We start from the raw sequence: 26,599 nt of genomic DNA, 5'->3' as shown, positions 1-26,599 counted from the left end.
CGATGAGCCAAAAAAATACAAATGTCGCATCTCATGAAATTTACGACATTCATCATCAGTGGTTTGTTTTGATAATATTTGCGGCAAGCATAATAATCAAATTGATAATCTAGCGATTGATAAAAGATTTAGTGTAATATTCATATTGTTAGAAGGATTTTGGTGAAAGAAATCGAAGAATCCAACTAGAGAAAAATGGTGCATAATCAAAAGACTCCATCACAACATAATTCTACACTTTTTATTTCACCAGTTATCAATAATCGCCGACAAGATTTATTCATTACTCCGCCAAACCCACCGGCAACACTATTTGATACACCTGGATCCAATCAGTCGCTGTTTTTTCACTTAGAGAGGTCCAATTTGCATGAAGAACAAAAACAGGTACATGATGCTGAACCACTTACACAAGCAGAAAAGTTAAGACTATGGAGACATGATGCATTGATGCAGCATCATTATACCACGGCTGAGTATATAGGGGACAAAGTTTTGGCATTGACGGATGATCCAAATGACGCATTTTGGCTTGCACAGGTGTATTTCAATAGTGGAAATTACTTACGAGCAAAGCATCTTTTGACTAGCAAGCCAGAATTCGAAAAGTCTGTCAGTTGTCGATATTTGGCGGCGTATTGTTTGCTAAAGCTAGAATTATGGGACGATGCACTCGACTTGATAGGAGAATCCAATCCATTTAGGAAGGACGACAATTATCAAGTAAGAAATAGTGATGGAGGGATTAAATTAGAAGCGTCAATGTGTTACTTGAGAGGACTTTTATATGCCAATCAAAACAATTTTGAAAAAGCAAAGGAATCGTACAAAGAGGCTGTTTTGGTCGATGTTAAGTGTTATGAAGCCTTTCATGAATTGATATCGAACAATTTGATGACTCCAAGTGAAGAATGGGCATTTATAACTTCATTAAATTATAGAGATGCAGATGACAACGATGAACTTATTAAATTATTATACACCACAAATTTAAGTAAATATTTGAATGTGCAAAAATTTGAAGAAGCAGAAAATATTTTGAAAGAAGAGTACGATTTAGGAGAGAATTGCGATATCTTATTGAGTAAGGCCGAATATCTTTATGTTCAATGTAATTTTGACGAATGTTTGGCTACGTATGAAAAAATTTTATCGAAGGATCCGTATAATTTCAATGTATTGCCAAACTATTTGAGTTGCTTGCATGAACTTGGAGGAAAAAACAAACTATTCTTAAAGGCACACCAATTGGCTGAAAATCATCCTAATAATCCAATGACCTGGTTATCCATTGGGGTATATTACTTGTCTATAAATAAGATTATTGAAGCAAGAAAATTTTTTAGTAAAGCAACATTATTAAACCCTAATTTTGGCCATGCCTGGATAGGATTTGCCCATACATTTGCAGCCGAAGGAGAACACGAACAAGCAATTAGTGCGTATGCATTTGCTGCTAGATTATTTCCTGGTTCACATTTACCTAACTTATTTTTAGGCATGCAACATCTCCAGATGAATAATTTAAACTTATCAGAAGAATATTTAATCGTTTCGTCACAGATATGTAACTCGGATCCCTTGGTCTTGAACGAGTTAGGAGTCATCAACTTTTATAAAAATGATTTAATGAAAGCTGAGCTTTATTTTCAAGAGGCACTTGGTGCTGCTAAGCATTTAAATTCAGATTCTAAAATATGGATTTCGATACACGCTAATTTGGGCCATGTGTTTAGAAAAGGAAACCGCCCTTATAAAGCATTGGAATGCTTCAATCAGGTATTGAAGATTAGCCATGCGAATGATTCCAACATTCTATCAGCCATGGGGCTTATCTATTTGAAATTAGGAAATATATTCAAAGCTATCGATATACTTCATGATGCCCTCGCCATTTCGCCCTCAGATCCAGTGGCTTCCGATTTATTGAAACGGGCCTTGGAGTCTAACAAAACAAATACTTCATTATTTTTGAACAATACGAGCGAGAAGTTATTAGAATTAAACATGCCAACTTTACAATATAGATCTAGAAAGAACAAATCAAAATCAAGTCTGCATCTTGCAGATATAACAACTTCAAACAACAAGCTTACAACGCCAATAAATAACAAGACAAAGAACTTATCGAATGCCTCGAGAAGAGATGACGTGCTTCCAGATAGTTTTATCCTGAGAGAACGTAATGATCTGATTGAAGGAGATATAAATTCAGTTGCACATGATTTAAGGAAGGGAGAAGAATCTAGTGATGAAGAAGATGAAGTAATGGATATAGAGAGTGATTAGTAGTATATATACGAAATATTAACGAATATAATGTGCATAATTTTTTTTTAATTGTTCATATCTTATCACCTGATTGCAACATACGCTTATATCTAAAATAGGTACAAAACTAATAATAAACAAAAATACAATAGATGAATACTAATATATCGTCTAAATAAAATCGGGAAATCCTTTCTAATAATACGTCATATTATATTGATTTAGGTGCTTTCAAAGAATTTTCTCTGTTTTCGAAACTAGAGGACTAATCTACACTCCAATCTTAGCATACCGAAGTGAATCGCCCCTGCATTAGTACCATCATTAAATCCAATATTTAACCAATCAATGAACCATTGAAGTTATGAATACACTTTCACCTATCTCGAATAATCAACAATCTAAAGAACTTCAAATATTAAATATCAACTTCAATCAAGACCAAGGATGCTTCGCCGTGGGCCACGAGCATGGGTTTCTAGTCTATAATACCAACCCCATTGACTTGAGAGTGAAGAGAAATTTCAATACAAATGGGCATGGCTCAGGAATCGCACATATTACAATGCTTCATAGAACCAATTATTTGGCATTAGTGGGTGGGGGAAAAAACCCGAAGTTTGCAAATAATAAATTGGTGATATGGGATGATTTGAAGCGGAAAAACAGTTTGAACTTGGAATTTATGAGTCCTGTGCTCAATGTTTTATTATCAAGAATTCGGATAATAGTAGTTTTGAAGAACCAAGTCATAGTGTATGGTTTTTCATCACCCCCTAAGAAATTTGCTACCTACGAGACAATAGAGAATGAATTCGGGTTGGCAGATTTATCCGTTAATTCTACTAATTCAATAGGAAACAATTTGTCTACGTCAAATTCTTCTATTTCGTCATTGGTTTCTAATCAAGTGTTATATGATAGTAACAAATATCAAACTCTTGCATTTCCTGGTCGATCAATTGGCCAAATCCAGTTAGTTGATGTATCACCATCAGGTCAAGAGAAAAACTTAGTAAGTATAATTAAAGCTCATAAATCAAAAATAAGATGTCTTGCACTAAACAGATCCGGTACATTAGTGGCTTCAGCGTCTGAAACAGGCACAATCATAAGAGTTCATTCGACTCATAATACTGCTTTGTTATATGAATTTAGGAGAGGTTTAGACAGAGCTATAATTACCTCAATGAAATTTTCGGATGATGATTCAAAGTTAGCTGTCTTATCGGACAAGAATACATTGCATGTTTATAACGTCTCTGCGTTGAATGCTAATCTGGGAGCAGCTAGTGATTTTGCAACTCATCATGAGACTTATCCTGTAAATAGACAGCATTTACTAGGAAATATTGCATTTCCTATCCCTATTCCAAAGTATTTCAAATCCACATGGTCATTTTGCTCTGTTAATACAAATAAATATCATCCAAGTGGTTCGGATAACGATACCATAAACGATGTGGGTATCATAGGATGGTCTGGGAATGACAGTATCATTATTGTCTGGCAAAACAAAAAGATTTGGGAGAAATATGTGATAGTTGAAAAGCGTCATAAGTCTCCAACTGATATTAATGATGGTTTAAATACTAGCCATCAAGGAAATTCTAACTGGGAGTTAGTGAGGTTTAATTGGAAAAATCTTGATAATTTGGACTGAGCTATATACATCATTATTTAATTATTTACATTCATTAATTGGACAAAGCATGATCTTTATATACTATTTAATCAACAATTTCACATAGTATAGGTTCGTAAATTTTTTTCTCTTTTTCAGATTGAACACTTTCCCACTTTTTACCATGGAAATTACGAACAAACCTTTGAGCATTCTCCCTATTAGCGAATCTAATTAGATTTAAGTGCACTTGGTTTACTGGATCGTTTATAATTGTAGTAAAACAATTTGAAAATTTTGCTAATGGAGCTAGCTCGTAATCCCATAATAATTTGGGTAATGCATGTTTGGATAACCCAAATGGTAGATTTCGAACTAAAACCAGTGCAATACGAGTATTGGTATCGATTAAGTCGACTATTGGAGCATATAAAGGATCCACATCAATAGTTTGATAATTTTCAATCTCCTGCTTCTCCAAATGCATAATTTGCTTTATTATAGACGACTTATTCGTCGAATATTGAAAAATATTCTGTATTGGAGTGCTCCCCACCGTTTTCTCTATTCGTAACTTATGATTCTTCAACAGGTCATTTATAGAACCGTCCAATAAAGGTGATGACATGTACTTCAATTCGTTTGCTGTGGCCCCCACAAACTCTAGGTTCAAGTCGAACCCATTAATTTGCTTGCCCACTGTCTCCATCCAATAGACACACGCATGCTTATAGTTAGGAAATATAAGGTAATAAGCACCAGTGGGCAAAAGATTTATTGGATTCCGAGACTTGACAACCTTGAACCGTATTCCCTTCCTGATCTCATCAGATAAATAGTATTTCCGTTCCCTATTGATAGGATATATGTTGTAGAAATCATTGTAACTGATAAAAGAATTCTGGCACTTAAATTTCAAAATATTGGATTTCTTCCGAAGTGCATTCGTTTTGGGCAAGTCTTCAACTGCAGTTTCCAAAGGTTTCTGTTTCCACTCATTTTCCATCAATCCGTCTAATATGGATCTCTTAGCCTTGTCATTACCCGAAGTCTCATCCAGTTGGTACAAATATTTGCTTACTATCGGCACCTTCGTCGCAACTTCTGTAGAAGTAGTGGTATATAATAAATTAAGAAGCCTATTAGAAGCCCCTTTTGACAATTTAGAACTCATAGAAGTCCACCAGCGTATTCATAAACTGTAATTGCAAATGTATAATCTGGTTATTGTTAAGTCTTGTAACTTTTCAAAAAGAGACCACAAAACTACTGCAGTATTTTTTTTGTCGTGAATAGCCTTACGGGAGAAAATTAATACACAGTTTAGACAGCTTAATATTGATATTGGGTTATCTTGACTTAAATAAAGAGTTCTTATTAGATTTGGTGAAGACCCAATATAATCTAATATCTTGTATCTTAATTAAGAGCAAGTCGCCGATAAAAATATAAGTATAACACTAGTTTTTTAATTATCTATCCAAAGGCCCTCGTGCATTATCATAATAGTTGTGAAGACGTGCTTATCAATTCTTTTTTTTAAGATTTGATTCATATAAGTGTTTGATACAAGTGAAATGTCTTCGGAAACAATATGGTCGAATAATGGTACGTCGCCGATACAATCTTCGACAGGTGCTAATCAATATCGAAGTGTGTTAGATCAAGTAGACCCCGAGGTGGCCAAGATGTTGGCCAACTCCAACTCGAATCCGATGATTTCTGGTGATGGAGACAGCCATAGCAGAAGATTTTCGTTTAACGACGGTAGTGATATAGATGGGAATTTTTTTGGTTTCAAAAAGGGTTCCTTATCTGCAATTACGGCGCCAGTCGGAACGTATGCTGGTAGTAATAACGGGAACAACACAGGTCCTCAGCGTATAAACTTTGGTACTGCCTCGATAAGTGGTGGGATTGCCAGTAGACATCCGCCGCAAGACAGCTTTTTACAAAAGTTTTCGTCTGTTGCTGATGCCACAAGAGATATTGAGTTATCTAATAACTTAGGAAAGATATCCCTCGACGCACCAAATTCGAGGAGAACAAGCTTTAACAACACAGACGCATCTAATAATATGACACCGTTAGGAGATGTTGGTATCTTGAGTACGCCTCATGGATCTTTAAATGAAAACTTGAATATGCCTGTTCCAAGAACATCTAGACATCAATCGATTAGTGAAAAAATTGATAGCTACAACAACAGTTCTCCTATTCAAGCTGGTGCTGCTTTATCAGTTAATTCAGATTTAAACAGTAATTCGAACGACCAGGCTGCTACCATGCGTCCCCCACAAGCTCCTCATACGTTTTGGAATCCTGCAACGGCTACATCCTTCACTCCTAATAACTCATATGGGTATTTTATGGAAAATAATGGTTTGCAGGGTGCACCCGTCCCTCCTCAAAATTTCAATCCTTACAGTCGTAATGGTCCAAGTGTTCCACCACTTAGCCCTCCTCCTTTCATGATTCCATCGCCGCCGGCACAGTTTATGGATCCTGGTCTATACAGTATGATGAACTATGGTGTCAGCGATAACTTACCTGACAGTGAACATCGAGATGAGAATGACAATAGTGATGATACTAAGACCGGTGATGCGAATAACCGACAGGAAGCGAAACAAAAAGATGTAACAAGAAAGGCACATACTCCAGGTATTGGTCTAATGAACCGTCAAGCGCCAGCGGGGCCAGGCTTTATGTTTCAACCTTTCAATCCTTACTCGCTTTATCAACAGTCTTCCCCTCCTGTGGGTATGTCGCCAGTTAATGCTCCACCAGTCGCCGATGCAGTTAATTCAAATTCAGGAAATCCATCACTCGATGATGGGACTCCAAAGAACGTATCTTCTACTCAACTGGGACGCGTGTCACATGCAGCTCCCTCGAATGGTAAGCGTAAGGGCAACTCAAGGAACACTTCCTCGTCTGGTAAAGGAAGTAATCATATTTATAGATCACCTTTACTTGAGGAAATTCGTTCTAATTTCAAAGGCAAAGAGTACTTTTTGAAAGATATCTATGGACATGCAGTTGAATTTACGAAAGATCAACATGGATCTCGTTTTATTCAACAAAAATTACCAGAATCGAGCGATGAAGAGAAAGAAGTAATTTTCAACGAAATAAGAGATATCTCGTATGATTTAATGACTGACGTTTTTGGTAATTATGTTATACAAAAGTATTTCGAACATGGATCTCCTATTCAAAAGAAAATCTTGTTAGACTGTATGATTGGTCATATTTATGAATTGTCTTTACAGACATTTGGGTGTCGTGTTGTTCAAAGAGCGTTAGAGGCGATTGATTTAAGTGGTCAAATTCAAATTATTGAAGAATTAAAAGATTACATCTTGGTTTGTGCTAAGGACCAAAATGGTAATCACGTTATTCAAAAATCTATTGAAACAATTCCTTTTGATCGTATCAAGTTTGTCTTAGAATCGTTGGATAACCAAATATACCATTTGTCAACCCATCCTTATGGTTGCAGAGTAATCCAGCGTTTATTAGAACATTCGAATGCTGAAGACAGAAAGAAGATATTAGGCGAGTTGAATAGATTCATTTTCTATTTGATTCAAGACCAATATGGTAATTACGTTATGCAACATACTTTAGAACGTGGTAATCCAGAAGATAGAGAAGAAATTTTGAAAATTGTCTTAGGATCAGTAGTTAACTTTTCCAAGCACAAGTTTGCTTCAAATGTTATTGAAAAATGTATTAAATTTGGTACTTTGGATCAGAGAAGACGCATACTACATGAAGTCATGATTGGAAATGAAGATTACAATGTTGAAACTGTCAGTGACGATTCAGCTTTAGCATTAATGATGAAGGACCAATATGCCAATTATGTTATCCAGAAATTGGTTGAAGGTTTCGATGCTAAAAGCGACGAGAAGAAAATCTTGGTAGTGAAATTGAGACAATATTTAAAGCAAATTTCTTCCAAAAATAATTATGGCAAGCATTTAGCTTCAGTTGAAAAAATGATTATAGTTGCAGAAACAGCATTGGTTGAGGCAGAAAAAAGTACATAAGGCTGTCACTTGATTAATTATATTTATTAAAGATTACTAAATTCTGTTTTTTTGCTAAGGTGGAACAATGGTCTTAATCATGCGATTATCACAACTGTATTTGATGTTCTGCCGTTTTCGTTTATTTTTTGTATATAGATTTTCTCTAATTGTAAATCGATTTCTTATTTCATCGCTCTTCTATTGTTTATACTCTTACTGTTAATAATTTTGTATATATGTGTTTATAAATAAAATTCTCTAAAAATTACTGTACATATATTGTAATCGTTACATAAATAGATTATACACTCCAGGTAGTATAATTAAATTATAAACCATAACGCAGAAACTATATTTTAATATCATCATCGTCATTTAAAGTTGAACTTCTTTAAATCTAGTTACCAATTTCAAATGAAACAGTTCCCATATTTCACCATTGCATTCATGATCACCGATTTCACTTCTATACAATTCCCTAATCTGGTCACACAGTATTGCTCTTGCCCTATTGGTGTCGTCAGCCTTTATACACACAACAAAATCATATAACGTAATCCATTTCAAAACCTTGGGCTCTGTAACACAACTAGTAGAATTCAATTCATCTTCCGTTATCAACACCCTTTGGGAAGGGTCTGAAGATAATAAAGAATTTTGAAGTATTGAATTTTCCTTCAGAAACTTTGAGTCTAATACATCTTCGTCATCCGATACAGCCAAAGAACTAAAATTTGATGAATCACCGTTGATGTTATCGAAACTCTTCCTCAACTGATTTAAACTAAGTAAAGAAGAGGAGTTTGTGTTCAACGAAAATGTTCTTGCGGTACTCTTTATATCTGACGTGGTCAATTTAACCAAGTTTTCATTCAAATGGCTTAAATCAGCACCAATGGATCCACCTGGATGCTTCATAGAAAAAAGTTTCTTTCTTTTCAAAGCATCCTCTTCAATCATCTCTGATAAAGCCAATATTGTAGCATCTGCTAAGACCATGGATAGCGTAGCTGACACTGTTGGGGCTGGTATTCCATGAATTGATTCCTCATTCAAGTTTGAAGGCAAATCAGCATATAACATAGAGTTAACCTGAGGGTGGTTGGACAACTTCGAATTCCTACTGCACGTCAAAAGAATTATAGGAATCGACTTCGGAATATGCGGTAATAATTGCAAGAGTTCAGGTGTGTTTCCACTTGCAGTTACAAATATCAATGCATCGTTCTCCCGTATTATTCCAAGATCACCATGTAATCCTTCAGATGCGTGGAGTGCCGCAGATTGAATAGATAACGAGTTTAAAGTTGCTACTAATTTGCTGGATATCTTGAAACTCTTACCGATCCCCGAAACCACTACTTTTCCTCCCCTTAATATACTCTGAAAAAGTATTTCCAACGAATTCAATAAGTTAATCTGTGAATAACCCGACTTGCTGTATTGGTCGACCAAATGGCTCATCGCCTCCCTTTGGCTCCCCAAAGTCTTGTTTATAGAGTTCAACGCCCTCTCTGCTCTTCTTTCATATACGCATTTATCCATTAGTGTCTATTCGTTTTCCTCTTCCAACCACTGATATATTTTATGAAAATTTTGTCTCTTTTGAATCATTATCAATACGCTGATATTACTAATTATTCCACAGTTTTACGCAAGCAGAGCCGCACACTTTTTTTTTCTATTCGTTCGCATTTTAAACTTGGCCGTTGGCGCACAACTGATAATGACTACTCAAACTCTAATATATTCAATATTAGTTACAAGCGAGATATTTTACTCTATGTAGTATTAAATTGGAGGGGAATTAAGTTCGCTTACAAATAAACACAGATGACACCATTCAGAAGATGATACCATAGCCATATTTGCGCATACATGTAATTCAGGTGTATGAATTGAATTCCAAAGCAGAAAATAACTCATTATCGTTGTTCGATAAATATTCGTACGTATCTCCACTTTGGTTCTTATAATCCCTAGTATTGGAACTTAATGAATCAAATTGTAATTGTTGTAAGAACGCCTGAGTGGTGTTCATGTTAGCAGTCGAATTTGCATTCGTACTCGCATTTTTATCCTGCTCTTCTCTTAGATCTTGGTGATTTTGGATAGTCTTTTCACGTAAAGTGATAATCTGTCTCGCTCTGTGTGCCCAGTTAGATGTATAGGAGCCCGTTACACTTGAATGCCAGACGGATGCAAATAAGTCTGCTGATATGGCCAAATTTCGGATGAAAATCGGAAGCTGGTCTTCGGAAATAATTTTGAAGTGACAAGTTGCAAAGACTCCGGGAACGCCTGACCTTCTGTAGGTCTTGATTTTAAAGTATTTTTGATAATTGGATCCAATATAGCTATTTACAGACCCTTCTTGAATTTGAGGGGTCGATGAGTTGGATTCGACATTACTGGGGTTTCCTTTTACTGCTATCAACGACGACGATGGTGTATGGGAAGAAATGACAATGTTTAAAAAATTGAATTGAGACTTGATCACATTGAAATTAAATGGTAGTCCTGAGTCATCAAAGAATATGTTAACATAATTATTTCCGATGTGCCTCTTTTTGAAATCAAAGTACTTGTCATTATCATTTTGAGGCATCATGGTTGCAGTATGGAAGATAAGCTGTGTAGTTTTGTCGTTCCAGAATAATGCGTATTCTCCATCCGTATTATTCTCGTTATCTAGGCCCCCTAGGTAGATATCCTTACAACCCTTCAACTTAATCAATCCCCCTAAATTATCTAATAAATACTGATAGTCATGCGATCCGACTTTATTGCCTAATATCTCGATCTCCTCTGATTGATTAGGCCCGATATATATTAAACCAACCTTATGGTATTCTATAACTGGGATTCGATCAAATGCGGATATTGCTCTTAATGTTACTGGTTCTTCAATCAAAGGTAACGGTTTAAATTTACTTTCTGTGTCCAAACTGCTAAAAATTTGTAAAAGCATATGATTTGAATTGAAAAGCGGTTTTAAATCAGGTCCGTTAGTCGAACTTGACTTTGAGGTTGGCATCCACTCCGGAATCATCGATGGGTCTAATTCAACACGAAATAGGGAAACACCTGTGGGTCGCCTAAATGTGAATAATGATTCGCCCGTAATCATATTCGTATCGATGCTAATAATGCTACAACCCAAAATCCATCTATTTGTACTCATATAGTTTTCGTGGCCAGAACTTTGTAGATTTTTTATTAATGCCTCGTTTACTCTTGACGGGTTCATTATCTTCAATGGCACATCCGCATAAGTGAATCGTGCAATCAAATCTAAATATGCTAGGGTTTGATCATTCAACAGTCTTCCATCATTACTCAACAAAATTAAATTTTTAATTAAAAATGATGATACCTGTTTCCTCTCGCTAAGATCCATTTTCAAGAACCAGCTTGAAATAACATTATAAGATACCGTAGATAAATATTCTGATAGTATAGGTGTAATCTTTGTCGCTTGAGTTGTTGGCGTTTGCTCGACTTCTGCATCAATCCCATGAGCTTGGAGAATGTCTTCTTGGAATTCATCAGTCGTCTTACGTTCTTTTATATCGTTAGCATATTCAATGTATTTGAATGCAATAGCAAAGACCCTCTTGTATTCATCAATAGTAAAACTGGAAGTTAGCGTTGGTAAATTAATTAACGACATCAAAAACTCTAATGTATGTGAACTAGCAAATGCACTAGTGACCCTTGTTTGCAACTTAGATAAAATTGCTGGTAACGATTTTTTAATAGACAATGGAATTGCATAGCAACATACAGTTAATATATTAATACAAGGAATAGCTGTTTTCTCCCACGAACTCAACCCAAATAGTAATGCCTTGATTATTTGATCCTCATCGTACTTCGAAAAAAAGTCATGATAACCAAGTAATGCTGACAATGTTCTCACAAATGCGACTTGTAGATTTGCTTTTGTTAGATGTTCAGGAAACGATAAACTCTTAGGCAAATTAAGCATGAGCTGATCACAAACAATGGTCTTCAATTTAACAATCTCTTCGGAATTATTCAAGAATAACGTCATATTTGCTAATTGGGAACAGAAATGTGCCCAAACATAGGAATATACTTCCCAATTTATAAATTTTGACATGATTTCTAAAACTATTGCGAACCATTTAGATATATCAATACTATACTCATCATCAGCAAATATCATCCTAATGCCGTTAGGGTTGAACAATTTCAAGCTCTTAGATGGTTGGTTAAAATATTTCTCCGGTAAGTAATCAAGCGTTTCTGGATATGCCCATTGGAAAATAATTTCCTTATTGAAATCTATGTCCTGAGTATTTCTGCCAAAAGTTGTCGCCAACCCATCCATATCCATGGGCTTACTAAAGAATATTAATCTCTCGCTAGTAACTCTTAATCTTACCAAACACTTACATAAAATCAATAGCAAGTCTGCATCTTCGACTGCTAATGCATATTGACATATTATTATTATCAAACGAAAAACTTCTTGTGCCTTCGCTCCATCTTCAGTCGATGAAATCAAAAAAACACGTATAATAGATTCTGTTACAGTTTGCAAAAACGACGATGAAAAATTGCTATACTGTTCGTATGCACCACTTGCCTGAGAAGTTGATCCTAGAGAACTCATGGATACTAAGCTTCTACGCCTCTCTAAATTAGTTTTCACCTGAAACCCTGGCATAAATACCTTAGATAGCTCATTGAAAAATGACAACAGTGATCTTAATGCAATATCAGTAAGAAAGTTATCAGCTAAATATCTGGTAATTCTCTCGTCTTGTTCAATGACAGATTTTTTAAATATATCAAAAATTATTTCATAATTAACGACACTTTCATCAAATATAGACATAGATATATCGTGGCCCTCTTTTACAACTTTCAAAGTCTCAAGTCTAATATCCAACATTTGTTCACCATCCATATGTTCACTACTAAATTTCGTAGAAGTAGAACCTGTCTTAATAGTCGGTGGATAATAAAAATAATCCAAAAGTCTAACACAATTCTCCTTCCACAATGGATTTAAAAGAGAGCACATTTTTTCTTCCGAATAATATGTTAAAACAAATTTAATATTGCTTGCAGATAGGTATTGGTGATGGCTCATGAAGAAATTGACCAACTTCTCTTTTGGAGAATGTAACTCATGGCTCTCATACAATTCTTGTAAAGAAAAGCATATCGATTTCAAGTAATTAAGGTCTTGTTCTGAGTTTATCTTAAAACACGCTAAAACGTCATATAATGAGAACGCATTCGAATACCATAACTGAAATGGTAATAATTTATCAAACAGAATCTTGGCGCCAAATTCTTCGTCAATCTGTCCTGAAAATAATCTATCAAAAGATCTTAAATAAGCTGTATTTATAATAGGAATGTTATAAGAAATTGCTTTTTGTGCAGTTTTGAACATTAAGATGTATGAACCATCTATTACTGATCTGTTTTCCAAACAACTAATTACAATAATTCTTTCCAATAATTGAATTGAACCCAAGCATGTAACTAGTGACCTACTTAAATCCTTGGTACTGCTATGAGAGTTAATTGTGACATTTGACCGTACTGAAGACAATATATTCGAGTAGTTGATAGACTCCATTGATTTATAATGCTGTACCTCATTATTCAGAGCAATATCACAGAGATTTGATATGACAATCTGCAAATTTTGTTCCATACACAAATTGTTAATCAAATCCCAAGTTAGCCTAGTGAAGTCATCATTTAAACCGTAGATAGAGCAGACAAATTCAATAGTATCATGATAACATTTCTGTGGGATAATACCAAACACAGCAACCGATTGAAGTAATTCTAAACATTCTATTATTATTTGAGGGTTACTTGTTCTTGATGCTATAGATATAATTTGAAATAATATTGACGTAACTGAAGATTCATCAATATAGCTGAAACTAAACCTGAGGCAATTCTTAGTCAATTGTATTATCTCTAGCAAATTTTGAAATGCATTATTATCCGATAACGTTTCTTCGTCGTCTCTATCGGTATAATACTTGGCAGACTTTCCCAATACAAATAAGCATTGTTCAATAAACCGATTAAGATTATTTTCCTTGTCGTAGATACAAAAATCATGGATGTCTCGTCCGTCATTCGTCAACACCTTGAGAGCTTTCAAGAATAGATCCAAATCAGGGTCTATCTTATTTTCATTTAACTGACAAAATGACGCAATGTCTTTAAAATACATTAATCTAATGCTAACAGATGCCGTGTCGTCTTGCTTGATGCATTCAATTAGCAAATCAAGAGCGGACCGTCTAATATAGGACTGAATTCTTGAATCACACATATCTCTCGCTAAATACCAAATTTCTGGTATTGATGAAATAGCGTAAGTTCTTAATGATTCAGTAACCTTTGATGCAGCTGAAGCTCTACGAGGCAATGGCCCATTTTGCAATTGACTTAACAACTTCTGTTGATCACTTCCACCTCCTATAATTGTTGGGTTTATCAGTATCGCTACATTCTTATTAGATGTAGATTTCAAAGATTTGGATATTGATTTAAAAACATTTCCTAACCCCGATGACCTTCCAAAACTTGGATGGTGAGTTGACATTTTTATACTCTATTATCATAAATTCTTATTTTCTATACTATTAACTATTAACTAGCAATTAGTCACAGGACAAAGGATATATATATGGAACTGAATTATAGTCTGATATAAATTTAAATTTTTAAATACATATTGACGTGCGAAAGCTACTTTTTTTTTACAGCTAATAATGTTATCTAATATTGTCAAATTAATAAATACCTTAAATCTAGCACCAGAAACGATAAACTCTATAATACAATGGTTTGGTACGTAATATTGCTCTTTCCTCCTCTAATTCTTCTTTTAATGCTTCTAAATCTGTTTCTCTTCTTCCAATATCAACATCAATGTTCTTGGCCCTAATGCAAAGAATCCAATTATTCTTCCATACTTTATGGCCTAAGTAAAATGTAACTAACACAACAAAGCCCAAATAGTTTTGAAAGAACCCTTCAGCGCTGGGGGATTCCCCTAATGGGAATAAAGAAACCCAAAATTCTGCAATCAAGACTAATGTATTTAAGGTGGCCCCATAAATCGATCCAATAACACCAGTTTGGGACTTGAAGCTCAATTCGTCACTTGATCTTCCCTTGACGTATAAAGCCCTTCTAAATCTTATGTGGGCTACACAAATGGACCACCAAGTGAAAATGGAACTTAAACCACTAATCAGTAGTAACCAGTTGAAAACGTCTTCTTGTTTGCCACTTGCTGCAATAAAACTCAATAAGCCAAATATATTTGTAATTATAATCGCAACTAATGGTCTACCTGCTCTGTCAATGTATCCACAAATTTTTGGGGCCAATCCTTGTTCAGCTAAAGCAGTCAATGTTCTTGATGTTGCATATACTGAGGAGGAACCAACTGAAATAACGGAAATCAAAATAACGGCATTCATAACAGATGGTAAGCCACCAATTCCTCCATTATTGATAGCAATGACAAATGGAGAAGCAGTTACATCAACTGAACTGGCACCTAACAATCTTTCGGAATTATAAGGCACTAAGAAACAAATCAAAGTTAAAGATATCATATAAAACATCAATATTCTCCAGAACACTTGCTTTGTTGCCCTTGGTATTGTAACCCTTGGATTATCTGTCTCAGCAGCGGTTAAACCGACTAACTCAGTACCTCCGAAAGAAAATGCAGAAGTAACAAATACTGAACTTACACCCTTAAATCCATTGGCAAACAAACCTGGATCATGCCAGTATTTAGCTCCTACATAATGACCATTTGGAGCACCTCCAGCTGCGATAACAATAGACACTATAATAAATCCAACGACTGCAAGAACCTTAATCGAAGAAAAGACAAATTCAGCCTCACCATAGGCTTTCACACCAAAGAAATTAATAGAAATGACAACGAGATAAAATATAAGTACCCATATATCAGGGTTGATAGATGTAGTCCAATATGTCATTGTGATAGAACCAGCAACCAATTCTAACGGTAACAAAACCAAAAATTGGAAAAAATAGTTCCATGCAACTGCAAATCCAACGGATGGATCAATGAACCTACTCGCATAAACGTTAAATGAACCTGAAATTGGAAAGGTCACAGCTAATTCACCCATGGCTTGAATGGTACAGAAGATAGCTGAACCTGTCAAGGCCCAAGCAATCAAAATACCCAAAGGACCACCTGTGTTTAATGCAGATCCTGACCCTATGAAAAGCCCTGTTCCTATCGAAGACCCTATAGCAATCATTTGCAAATGTCTCGATTTCAATTTTCTTTTTAAAGGCGATCTAGCGGTTCTTATGTTACCTTTTTGAACATCGTCCAACTTTTCTAAGTCTGCTTCTTCTTCTTCTTCGTATCCTTCATACCTTTTGAATGAATCTTTAAAGGATTGCCATTTGTTGTGCTCTTTTTTATCATCAAATATTGAAGAGCCACTTGACATCCCATTAGATAGAGGAATACTCTCGCTATTTTCAGATTCTACTTCTTTAGGTTGCATTTACTATCCTTTTATACTATTATCATTGATTTAGTAGGTATTCAAAAATTTTTTTTTTTCTATTAACATCGGTACACGGCATTTGCAACTTTCGCAGACCTAGAAAAACTATATACTATGACTCAATCTAACAACTATAGCCATGACCCAGCTACTTAATAAACTATATTTAAATATTCTAAAGCATAAAAGCTAAATTGAAAGCAATTTCAAAAAAAATATAAACAGATGAAATAAACCACTCGAAACCTTTACCACAATCTTAACCATAAAGCAAATCAACGATATAACAAAACCCACCACCCCAGGTAATTTTTTGAAGTATTCGTCTAAACCAAACAGGCTTTATTTTAATGAAAACATTTCCACAATTATACCCTTCACTCTCCACGCCAATACCCCATTTAATATTCTCTCTAACATTACAACCATTCCAGAAATTCCACCATTTGTGTCTTTCACACGTTTTCAATCTGATCAAGTTCTTCATTAATGGTCCAGTAGGACCACTGATATACTTGTATCCCCCTATGAACAGATGCTTTTGACGAGGATCATCGGGTGGTAGCATTTGATCACCCCAGTGTCCTGTGAAAGACAACCAATTTCCGTATTCCAACTCTCTACCTCTGTGTCTCGAATTAGTGTTATTCGCAGGATATACAAACGTACCATCATACGAATAAGCCAAATAATTCTTAGTAGGATTCCACAAAGGACCCCTGTCTGTGAAATCGGATAAAATACCATAGGGCAAATCATGTGGGTGCTGTCCCACCGAAACGTAATTTGCATGCGTTCCTCTGGCTGAAAATATTATAGGATGGGTGTTGTCAATCTCCCACTTTTCCAAGTTATGGTAATAATAGGCACCTCCTCCTCCATGGGCTGACATCCAAACTATCACAGGTACCCCATTGTAAAACCTTACTAAGGAATGCTCCCAATCACCTACGTGATTACCATAGGGACCTGATCCCATCACAAACGGTCCCAAATTGAAAGAATAGAAATAAAACCAAAAAGCATCTACCCACCCATTACCTTTGTCTACTACGATCAATGTTGCTGGAGCATCTTTAATCTCTCCGTCAATCAAAGAAGGTTTATTTTTTACTCCAGTAATCCATTCAGGGTCCTTATCGAAGTCTGTTCTTGACAGTAGAAATATATCTGGTACATTTGGTAGCTTTGATAACTTATTAATGTCCATTTCATCTTCAGTTCCTTCAACAACACTTCCGTTTCCATAAGTCACATAAAAATTGGTCACGTAGTCCTTGATATCATAAGGTAAGTATCTTTCTTCCGAATATAAATGAACCAATGGCGCATAATCAATGGCATACTGTGGTATCTCCCCGTTCTTCAACGTTCTTTCTTGTTTCTTTGGCTTACTCAGTATTGGTGGTAAATTCTTAGTAGGTGATTTTATAAGGTTCTTTATTTCAACCTTTTCTGTGCTAATGGACTCCATAATATAGTTATTTGCTGCCTCCCACAGAGGCATCATCGCCGCTTCTACCGCAAATACAAATATTAGTATGGATATCCAAAACGATATTATCATGCTATTATTCGTCGTTTCAAACTAGTCTCCATAAACAGTAGAAATAGGTTGTTATTCTGTTATATTTAACGGGTTGTACCGGTTTCTATTGATCATCATGTTTTGTATGCAGGTCGCTAGTCTTCTTAGTAGATAAGAGTAAAAGTGTTTATTATATATAAAGCAATTGAATCGAAAGTATATATTTATATTTGTATATGTCTATCGAAGTGAACTAAAAAACGAACACTTGGTCACCTAATTTTGAAACTGGCTTTCCCTTTTGGTAACCTAAACCAACAGCAGCCTTCTTCATAGCACTAATCATAGGTGGAGGACCACACAATAATAAGTTTGTGTCTTCAGAAGCCTTAGGTAAGTGGTTATCCATGATTTCTGGTGTAACAAAACCAACACCACCGGTCCAGTTATCAGGAGGAGTGTTTAAAACGTAGTAGATTTGGAATCTGTCTGGGTGTTCTCTTGCCATTTTGTTCAACTCTTCTTTCAACAAAATGTCATCTTCAGTGACGTTAGCATAAACCAAACTGACCTTAGTCCTGTCTTCTGGGTTTCTCAAGATTGCGGTTAAAATTTGGTACATTGGAGTAATACCGGTACCACCAGCAATCATTCCAAACGATTTAACCATACCTGGAGTATAGGTGAAGAACCCTTTTGGTCCTCTAATTTCAATAGTTTCTCCAATCTTCTTGGATTCAACGTGTCTTGAGATATTACCGTTTTCGTATGTCTTGATTAATAAATCAAAGTATCCTAATTCATCATCTGTGGAAATTGGAGTGTAAGATCTGACAATTTCCTTGTCATTAATAGTGGCTCCAATAACAATATGTTGACCAATTGGTAACCCTAATCTGTCGGTGGATCTTGGTAAGCCGAATCTATAGACGCATGTGTTGTGAGAAACCCTGGTCTTTTCAATCAATGGAAACTTTTGGAAATCATTTGGCTTTAACACTGGGGTATTCTTTCTGCTTAATTGAAAGTAATAATATGCTACAGCCGAAGAAATGATTGCTGCAACAGTAGCAAAAATAATGAAGGGGTTAGGCTCAGGTTGTGACATCTTGTTCTTGTAGATGGGTCTTTGACGCTTAGTTGTCCGAAAAATAAATATATTTGTTGGTTTTCTTTTTTGAACCAAATAATCCGCTTCGCATTACCCGGAATTATATTATCATGTTCATATGTTATTATTGATAGTTATGGGGTTTCTAAAGTGCATGTGTATATTATAAACTAAATAAAATTACTCTGCATTCGCTGATAAGTAGATAGTCCGTAATCGGCTTTTATTGAACTTCGATCGGCTGAAATATAGAAAAAAAATTCTTCCATATAGCACCCATAATATTTACAATAATTCATTTAGAAGTCCATTGATATCTAAGCCTGTTCATTGTCTTTATTCTCTTCTTCTTCTTCTTCTTCTTCTTCTTCCTCTGTACCATCATCAACACTCTTGACATTCCATTGACAGCTTACGTCCCATCTGGAGCCTTTGGCATTTATACTCACATATTTCACAAACTTAAGTACGGATGGATCTCTAAGCATTAAGCATAAGGAATTCCATTTGCATTGACTCGTGTACAACACACTATCGTCATTTGGATCGCTTGCTTTATATATAGCTGGATCGTCGTCCTCAAAATCGCTATCGTCACCTCCATTTAATGCCATGCACAATTCGTAGCCTCCGTATTCACCCAGTTCCCAGTTCTTTGGATTCGTGGCTGTAGGTGTTAAATTTAATGTAGCTTCAAGTAGCACGTTCAATTCGTCTGTATTAGGTCTGGCTAACAGTTTATCGGTCTTGGTGGCCAAAATGAAATCTTGCCCTGGTCTGAAGCGTCTTATTAATACCTGATCACTGGTAGGTATGACACTTGTAATGACTAAAAGCCATTTTCTGAATGCTACGGATCTCAAGAAGGAACCAAGATCACTTAATTTCTTATCAACTTCGTCATCTGAAATTCGCTTGATTAACTCGAAATTTGGTGCTTCTTGAGGACCAATCTTATTGATTTTCTTAATGCCTTCTTCGGATTGCTCAAAAACATCTCTCCCATCCATATACATAAAGCGCTGTTTGTGTGGTGGCATGGAACACTTCCATGGAAAGGTGATTTCCTTCGAATTAGCAGGAGTTTTCTTCTCTAATTCGGTGGTCTTAATTGATTCCTTTAATAAGTTGGCAAAATCTTCCTTCAAAATATCCTTGATTTCGACTACTGATTCTTCAAGGAAAATTTCATTCAATCCTTTAATATTTTGATCTTGCAAATATAAAGGATTCAAGTATTCTTTCAAATATTGTATTTCATCTTCGGAAAACTGATTTGATGCAAAATTTTCATATATCTTTAATTCCTCTGCGTGAATATCGCTCCTGAATGGTTTAGGAAAATCAAATTCTTGCAACTCCTTGCTTTGCAATTGCTGCAAGGTACTCCTGGATGTCGTTTCTTCTTGTTCCCCTGGTATATAACCTGCCTCTCTGAGTTGTGGAATGTGGAACCACCCTTGAATAGACAATCTCTGCTTGTCAACCCTCACTTCCTCTACGTCATGAAATGATAAACCTGGCTGAACAGTAAAAAATGCGATCTGATTAAATTGTGGTGTTAACTTCACTTCATGGTCAGTTTTTGGAACATTAGGCACAATTGCAGGAAATAGTCTCAATCCCCCACCATAATGAGGTTTCCATGTTTTGTCTGGATCGGGCAAATAAAGAATAAAACTAACTCTTCTTGATCCGATGACATCATCGTGTGTTAATAAATGGCATCCTTTGGTATAAGTATTTATCGACATATCTGTCTTACTACCGCTTAGTTTACCGCACCCAGTTATCTTAGAGATAACGTCACGAAACTCTTCTGAATAAACCGCAGAACGTAATTTGTATAATGAAGGTAATCTTGATAAATCGTCCCAATCTAATCCTGATAAATTTGCAAGATCCCCAGATTGATACACTCTATATATATCTGTCTCTTTTTTTGTAAATGCAATTTCACTTAAAACCTCTTTGCGTACCTGTCTTAATAATGTATCATCTATGAGATCCCTGATCGTTCCCCAACGGAATGGTTCACTATCTTTAACTTGAGTTTTTATGTCATCTTGAAACTTCTCATTCCAAACTTTCGCATTAAAAAAAGAATGAATATCCTGTTTATTATATGCTGTGTTTAACTTTTTATTGCTGTCATCTTCTTTATCTTCGACTGGTCTCTTTCCTGGCATCGTTAATGTACAATACTTGATTCTGTGACATACATATAAAGAAATATTTCAGACATAAATATTTTGAAAAATTTCGTTCGTTCACGTGCTCCTTAACCGGCGCTATTCTCCGATTGACTCATATGAATCATAGATAATTTTTCAATTTCAATAAATACTAGAGATTAACTCAACTTACCAATAGATTAAACTGGATCTATATATATTCATAGATATAAGCATTGAGATCTATATGAAAAACATATAAAAATGGTAAACTCACCTACATTATCAGCTCTGTCATATAATTCCGTTCTTGACTTCAAGAAGGTGAATAAAACTTCAAATTGGGTTATCCAAAAATTCGGTGGTACCTCAGTAGGTAAATTTCCTGAAAACATTGTGGATGATATAGCTAAAGTCTTTAGCCAGCAAAATAGAGTTGCGGTTGTCTGTTCTGCAAGATCTTCAAACACTAAGAGTGAAGGTACCACGTCCAGATTGATCAAGTCTGCCGATTTGGCCTCAGAGAACGGTGATTTCAATGCATTATTAAAAGTTATTGAACAAGACCATGTCGATAATGCTAAGAGTCGTATCTCTGACACAAAAATTCAAGAAGAATTAATTGAAAATACCTTGAAAGAATTAGAAAGGGCTCATGAATTGTTGAAGGCTTGTCAGGTTATTGGTGAAATAAGTGCAAGAACCTTAGATTCAATTATGTCTGTTGGTGAAAAGCTTTCGTGTCTCTTTATGGCTGCCTTGATGAATGATCGTGGCTTGAAGGCTACTTATGTTGATTTGTCGGATATTATTCCTTTGGATTATGACTTCACAAGTGGATTTGATGAGAAGTTTTATAAGTTCTTATCTACTGAATTAGGTAAAAAAGTACTTTCTCTTGATTCTGATGTTGTGCCAGTTCTTACTGGTTACTTTGGAGTTGTCCCTGGTGGATTATTGAATGGTGTAGGTAGGGGTTACACTGATTTATGCGCAGCATTGATTGCTGTTGGCACTCAAGCGGAAGAATTGCAGATTTGGAAAGAAGTTGATGGTATATTTACAGCAGATCCTAGGAAGGTTCCAAATGCCAGATTATTGGATAGTGTCACGCCAGAAGAAGCTGCTGAGCTTACTTACTATGGTTCTGAAGTTATTCATCCTTTTACTATGGAGCAAGTCATCAAAGCTAAAATTCCTATTAGAATTAAGAATGTGACAAACCCATGGGGTTCAGGTACTATCATTTTCCCAGATAATTTAGCTAGAAGAGGAGAAGAAACACCTCCACATCCACCAGCAGCCTATGAGACTTTGTCTAATTCATATATTGCTACACACAAGAAGAAATCTGCAACGGCAATTACTGCAAAACAAGACATTGTGGTCATTAATGTTCATTCAAACAAGAAAACCTTATCGCATGGATTTTTGGCTCACATTTTCACCACATTAGACAATTTCAAGCTAGTTGTTGATTTAATTTCGACTTCAGAAGTCCATGTATCAATGGCTCTCCAAATCCAACCAGATCAAGAAGTACACTTAAAAAATGCTTTGAAAGAATTGCGCAAAATGGGTACTGTTGATGTAACGAGAGATATGACAATTGTTTCGTTGGTTGGAAAACAAATGGTTAACTTTATTGGCATTGCAGGTAATATGTTTAAGGTATTAGCTGATGAAAGAATCAATATCGAAATGATTTCTCAAGGTGCAAATGAGATAAATATATCGGCAGTTATCAATGCCAAGGATACTTTAAGAGCCTTGCAATCTATTCATGCTAAATTACTAGAAGGTAATTATGACTTATTAGGTAAAACAGAAAGTGCCGTCGATACACGTTTAGAAGGCTTAAAATTGCAATAAGCTCTCTTGCAATATATACACATTCATTCAATGCATGCATCTTCGATTATAGAAGTCAACCATTCTTAATTCTAAAAAAATTTATAGACATAATTATTTATATAAAATCAATACAAGAAGTAATAATACTACCTACTACCTAATGTAACAAACTTTATAGACATTTATTACAAATTAAATATCAAAATCACCAGATTCTCGACTATTATTATTTCCACCTGACAGCTTGGCATTTTCATCAATAAAGCCTTCCATTTCACCAACCATTCCTCCTAACAACTCAGCGGCTAACTTATGGTAAGCCAATTGAGCTTTAACTAATTCAAGAAATTCTTCTAATGGTTTGGAATTTTCTAGCACGTTTTGTAAGATGTTGATAGCGTCTTCCACAGTGTTAGCAAAGTCGTCTTCTGCATTTTCCATGATAACACGCAAATTAGGTTCTTTTGAAGGATTTGAGCAGTTAGTCAAGTTCATACGAGACAAGTCGTAATCAATTCTCTTTTGTTCGACCTTCTTTTGGATATTATTGCTTTGAGAGATCAACTGGCGTAATGTTGTAGTCAATGGCTTGTTGAATTTCGATTTAATCAATTGATCTTGACCCAATCTTGCATTACCAATTTTATTCAAATTAGATGAATATAAATCCAACCCCTTGACCAATGGATCATTATTTTGTTCTCCAGTAGTTAAAATTGATCCATCTGTTGCTCTAGACAAAGCATGGTACAAAGTTTTTGGAGGTTTGAATTCTCCTGTTGTTGGATTGATTAAAGCTGCCTGTGCCTCTGCTGGTGTAGTAGCCTTTGATAAATTGGAAACTCTATTACCAAAGTTCTTACCGAATTCTGTGAACGACTCTTGTAAATTAGTTGGGTAGTCATAGCTTTCATTTTCATAGTTTGTAGTAATTTTTAATACATTCTTGTATAATTTTTCAATGTTATTACACTTTTCTGCCAATTCTACATACTCTGATGGTAGTTGACTTATGTCATCCACACTGACCTTACCCATTCTCTCTTGAACCATACGTGAGGTTCTTTGAGCTAACGGTAAAAATTCGTTATTAAAATCATTACTAAATTTATCACCCAAGTTCTTCAAGTCTTTAGTGAAGTTTGAGAAATTGAATGACATTGTTACACCTTTTCTAAATATCAATTTCTGTTGTTCTTATGTACGTTCATAAAAACTGTAACTCCCTTTATTTTAATTTTTGTCTACGAGGGGGCGCACGAGACTTCGTTCTTGAAAATCTCACTGCTATTGAGAATACAATTATAGCAGTGATTTCATAGTTATTCGAAAATAGAAAGCTAACAAATGCTACTCTCAGTATATTATTATATAACGCAGTTCTTTTGTTGAACTGTCTTCTGAATATTAACTAGTATACAATCATCAACTTATATAAATTCATCATTATCTAAAACCTCTTCTTCTAAATAATTCATTGATTGACAAGCTTTATATTCATCGATAACATTGACCACACTTTCCCTACACTCATTGAATAGGTCTAGTACTCGCAATCTTTCTTCTTTATCATTTGATTCTGTGTAGTAATTGACATAAGCTTCTCTTTTAGCCAAAAGATCAAATTGTTTAACCGTTTTACTAAATACATGGGCTATTGATGTATTATTGGAGATTTGGATCCCATTTAAATTCTTATGCTTTTGTTGTGGTTTATCACCATTAATAAAAGGAGACCTCTGGCAATTAACGACATGTATTGATGAAGACGTCCATGGCACGAATTCCACTCTCTGTTGGGCTCGAATGGTTCCCTTTCGTATTTCGAATTGATTCAAATTGTTTCCAATCAAATAATTTAACATGGAAATGTACTTTACAGGCTCATTGACCTTGTTCATTTTGTATCTATCATTCAATAATTCTAAGATGATGTCATATTCATTCAAGTTGGTAAAATTATACTTGGATATCTGTTGGTCAAAGTTTGATAAATTTGCAAAGGGTGCAATTGATGCTGTCAAAAATTTCAAATCTGGGGATGGGACTAAGGTTGACAATATCGATTCATTCGAACTATACATATATGTGGGAAATCTCAATGGGTTAGAAATACTAGCCAGAACGAAAGAAATCAATTTATTGGCGCCTTCGAATGCACTGTTACTCCTATTATTCAATGTATCCTTTGAAATTGACGATGAAATACCAAATAAGGAATTTTCAATACTATTAAGGGCGTCATTATCAAAGACAAATGTTCCATCACTGAAATCAATTAATCTCTTTAACGTTAACAATGTATTATAAGGTTGCACCACCACATCTGATGTCTTATCATTCGATGGAAATATCAGGAACGTATTTATCAATTTTTTACTCCCGTATCTGTCATTTAATAACTCAAGCAATAATGAACCCACTCCAGACCCAGTACCCCCGGCAACACTATGCATCAATTGGAAAGTAGATAAATTCTCACACTTGTCACATTCTCGATCTATTAAATTAATCAATTCTTCTTGATACTGTAAACCATATGAATATCCATATTGCCAATTATTAGCTGCTCCATTTCCTTGTTCACTGAGATGAATATTTCTTGGGTTGAACATCGGCATCTCATTGGTACATTTATTTATAACAGATGGTTCTAGGTCTATAAGTATTGATCTGGGAGTATATTTATTGGAGCTTGATAATGTAAAAAATAGATCTGGCCTATCTTGTCTATCCGATTTAGAAGGTTGCTTTCCTTCGCTTTCAAAGCCTAATCCTTCGTGTGGGCTTGATAATATAGTTCCATCTGGCGATATCCCATGTTCAGAAGCTAATTGATTCCAATATTGAAGACCTACTTGATTACCACACTGACCTGTTTGAAAGGTAATTGTTTCGCTATTTGGACAAGTTAGTATTTATTCAATCATATAATACTTCGGTTTCCACTTGTTTATACATACCCTGGCATATTTCAACACTTAACTAAGAATATTTTGGCTCCCTTATAGTAAACATCATAAAGAATAGGAATACAGCGCGTTAATCAAAACAAATATAATTTATCACGTGATGTATTAACTTTTAAATATAGACAAATATGCTACCATAGTTGGAGAAATATATGTAGATACAGTATAAGGTATCAATCAGTTTATCCCTTGATAAGTTACAGAAGTAAAAAATACGTGAGTGCTAAAAGGGTCTTAAATATTTAGGAAATAAAAAAATAAAAGTGGACGAGACAGGAATCGAACCAGTGACCTTCTGCTTGCAAGGCAGACGCGCTACCAACTACGCCACACGCCCTTAACTTTTTATTTATGTAAGTGATCACATCTACATATACTTAGTGTATATATGTAGTGTTGCAAAAGTTATACATCAGTGTTGCAAAACTTGGTGTATAAATAGT

General features: G+C 35.2%; 13 protein-coding genes across 13 annotated transcripts; 4 read left to right on the top strand and 9 right to left on the bottom strand.

The window, feature by feature from the left end:
- Positions 1-195: 195 nt before the first annotated feature.
- On the top strand, positions 196-2,289 carry AC631_04309 (anaphase promoting complex subunit; the record flags this gene model as incomplete). Its single annotated transcript, XM_015613138.1, has 1 exon — positions 196-2,289. One exon carries the CDS (start codon positions 196-198, stop codon positions 2,287-2,289), a length of 2,094 nt encoding a protein of 697 aa, XP_015466041.1.
- A 346-nt stretch (positions 2,290-2,635) lies between these two features.
- AC631_04308 (uncharacterized protein) lies at positions 2,636-3,934 on the top strand (the record flags this gene model as incomplete). The annotated part of the gene is made up of 1 exon (XM_015613137.1): positions 2,636-3,934. One exon carries the CDS (start codon positions 2,636-2,638, stop codon positions 3,932-3,934), a length of 1,299 nt encoding a protein of 432 aa, XP_015466040.1.
- Positions 3,935-4,001: 67 nt separating this feature from the next.
- On the bottom strand, positions 4,002-5,069 carry AC631_04307 (uncharacterized protein; the record flags this gene model as incomplete). Its single annotated transcript, XM_015613136.1, has 1 exon — positions 4,002-5,069. One exon carries the CDS (start codon positions 5,067-5,069, stop codon positions 4,002-4,004), a length of 1,068 nt encoding a protein of 355 aa, XP_015466039.1.
- Positions 5,070-5,472: 403 nt separating this feature from the next.
- On the top strand, positions 5,473-7,953 carry PUF3 (mRNA-binding protein; the record flags this gene model as incomplete). The annotated part of the gene is made up of 1 exon (XM_015613135.1): positions 5,473-7,953. One exon carries the CDS (start codon positions 5,473-5,475, stop codon positions 7,951-7,953), a length of 2,481 nt encoding a protein of 826 aa, XP_015466038.1.
- Positions 7,954-8,310: 357 nt separating this feature from the next.
- Positions 8,311-9,480, bottom strand: AC631_04305 (uncharacterized protein; the record flags this gene model as incomplete). The annotated part of the gene is made up of 1 exon (XM_015613134.1): positions 8,311-9,480. One exon carries the CDS (start codon positions 9,478-9,480, stop codon positions 8,311-8,313), a length of 1,170 nt encoding a protein of 389 aa, XP_015466037.1.
- A 340-nt stretch (positions 9,481-9,820) lies between these two features.
- TSC2 (Tsc2p) lies at positions 9,821-14,548 on the bottom strand (the record flags this gene model as incomplete). The annotated part of the gene is made up of 1 exon (XM_015613133.1): positions 9,821-14,548. One exon carries the CDS (start codon positions 14,546-14,548, stop codon positions 9,821-9,823), a length of 4,728 nt encoding a protein of 1,575 aa, XP_015466036.1.
- A 208-nt stretch (positions 14,549-14,756) lies between these two features.
- On the bottom strand, positions 14,757-16,514 carry GAP5 (Gap5p; the record flags this gene model as incomplete). Its single annotated transcript, XM_015613132.1, has 1 exon — positions 14,757-16,514. One exon carries the CDS (start codon positions 16,512-16,514, stop codon positions 14,757-14,759), a length of 1,758 nt encoding a protein of 585 aa, XP_015466035.1.
- Positions 16,515-16,776: 262 nt separating this feature from the next.
- Positions 16,777-17,991, bottom strand: AC631_04302 (uncharacterized protein; the record flags this gene model as incomplete). The annotated part of the gene is made up of 1 exon (XM_015613131.1): positions 16,777-17,991. The coding sequence occupies one exon, from the start codon at positions 17,989-17,991 to the stop codon at positions 16,777-16,779; it is 1,215 nt and encodes a 404-aa protein (XP_015466034.1).
- Positions 17,992-18,298: 307 nt separating this feature from the next.
- Positions 18,299-19,153, bottom strand: CBR1 (Cbr1p; the record flags this gene model as incomplete). Its single annotated transcript, XM_015613130.1, has 1 exon — positions 18,299-19,153. The coding sequence occupies one exon, from the start codon at positions 19,151-19,153 to the stop codon at positions 18,299-18,301; it is 855 nt and encodes a 284-aa protein (XP_015466033.1).
- Positions 19,154-19,473: 320 nt separating this feature from the next.
- OFD1 (oxidative DNA demethylase) lies at positions 19,474-21,345 on the bottom strand (the record flags this gene model as incomplete). The annotated part of the gene is made up of 1 exon (XM_015613129.1): positions 19,474-21,345. One exon carries the CDS (start codon positions 21,343-21,345, stop codon positions 19,474-19,476), a length of 1,872 nt encoding a protein of 623 aa, XP_015466032.1.
- A 249-nt stretch (positions 21,346-21,594) lies between these two features.
- On the top strand, positions 21,595-23,202 carry HOM3 (aspartate kinase; the record flags this gene model as incomplete). The annotated part of the gene is made up of 1 exon (XM_015613128.1): positions 21,595-23,202. The coding sequence occupies one exon, from the start codon at positions 21,595-21,597 to the stop codon at positions 23,200-23,202; it is 1,608 nt and encodes a 535-aa protein (XP_015466031.1).
- Positions 23,203-23,376: 174 nt separating this feature from the next.
- On the bottom strand, positions 23,377-24,345 carry GVP36 (Gvp36p; the record flags this gene model as incomplete). The annotated part of the gene is made up of 1 exon (XM_015613127.1): positions 23,377-24,345. The coding sequence occupies one exon, from the start codon at positions 24,343-24,345 to the stop codon at positions 23,377-23,379; it is 969 nt and encodes a 322-aa protein (XP_015466030.1).
- Positions 24,346-24,614: 269 nt separating this feature from the next.
- Positions 24,615-25,805, bottom strand: TUB4 (gamma-tubulin; the record flags this gene model as incomplete). Its single annotated transcript, XM_015613126.1, has 1 exon — positions 24,615-25,805. One exon carries the CDS (start codon positions 25,803-25,805, stop codon positions 24,615-24,617), a length of 1,191 nt encoding a protein of 396 aa, XP_015466029.1.
- Positions 25,806-26,599: the final 794 nt, after the last annotated feature.

The sequence above is a fragment of the Debaryomyces fabryi genome (assembly GCF_001447935.2).
Source record: "Debaryomyces fabryi strain CBS 789 chromosome Unknown contig00112, whole genome shotgun sequence".
Taxonomy (NCBI): domain Eukaryota; kingdom Fungi; phylum Ascomycota; class Pichiomycetes; order Serinales; family Debaryomycetaceae; genus Debaryomyces; species Debaryomyces fabryi.
The sequence above is the reverse complement of the archived record's forward strand: the minus strand, read 5'-3'. Positions and strand labels throughout refer to the sequence as shown.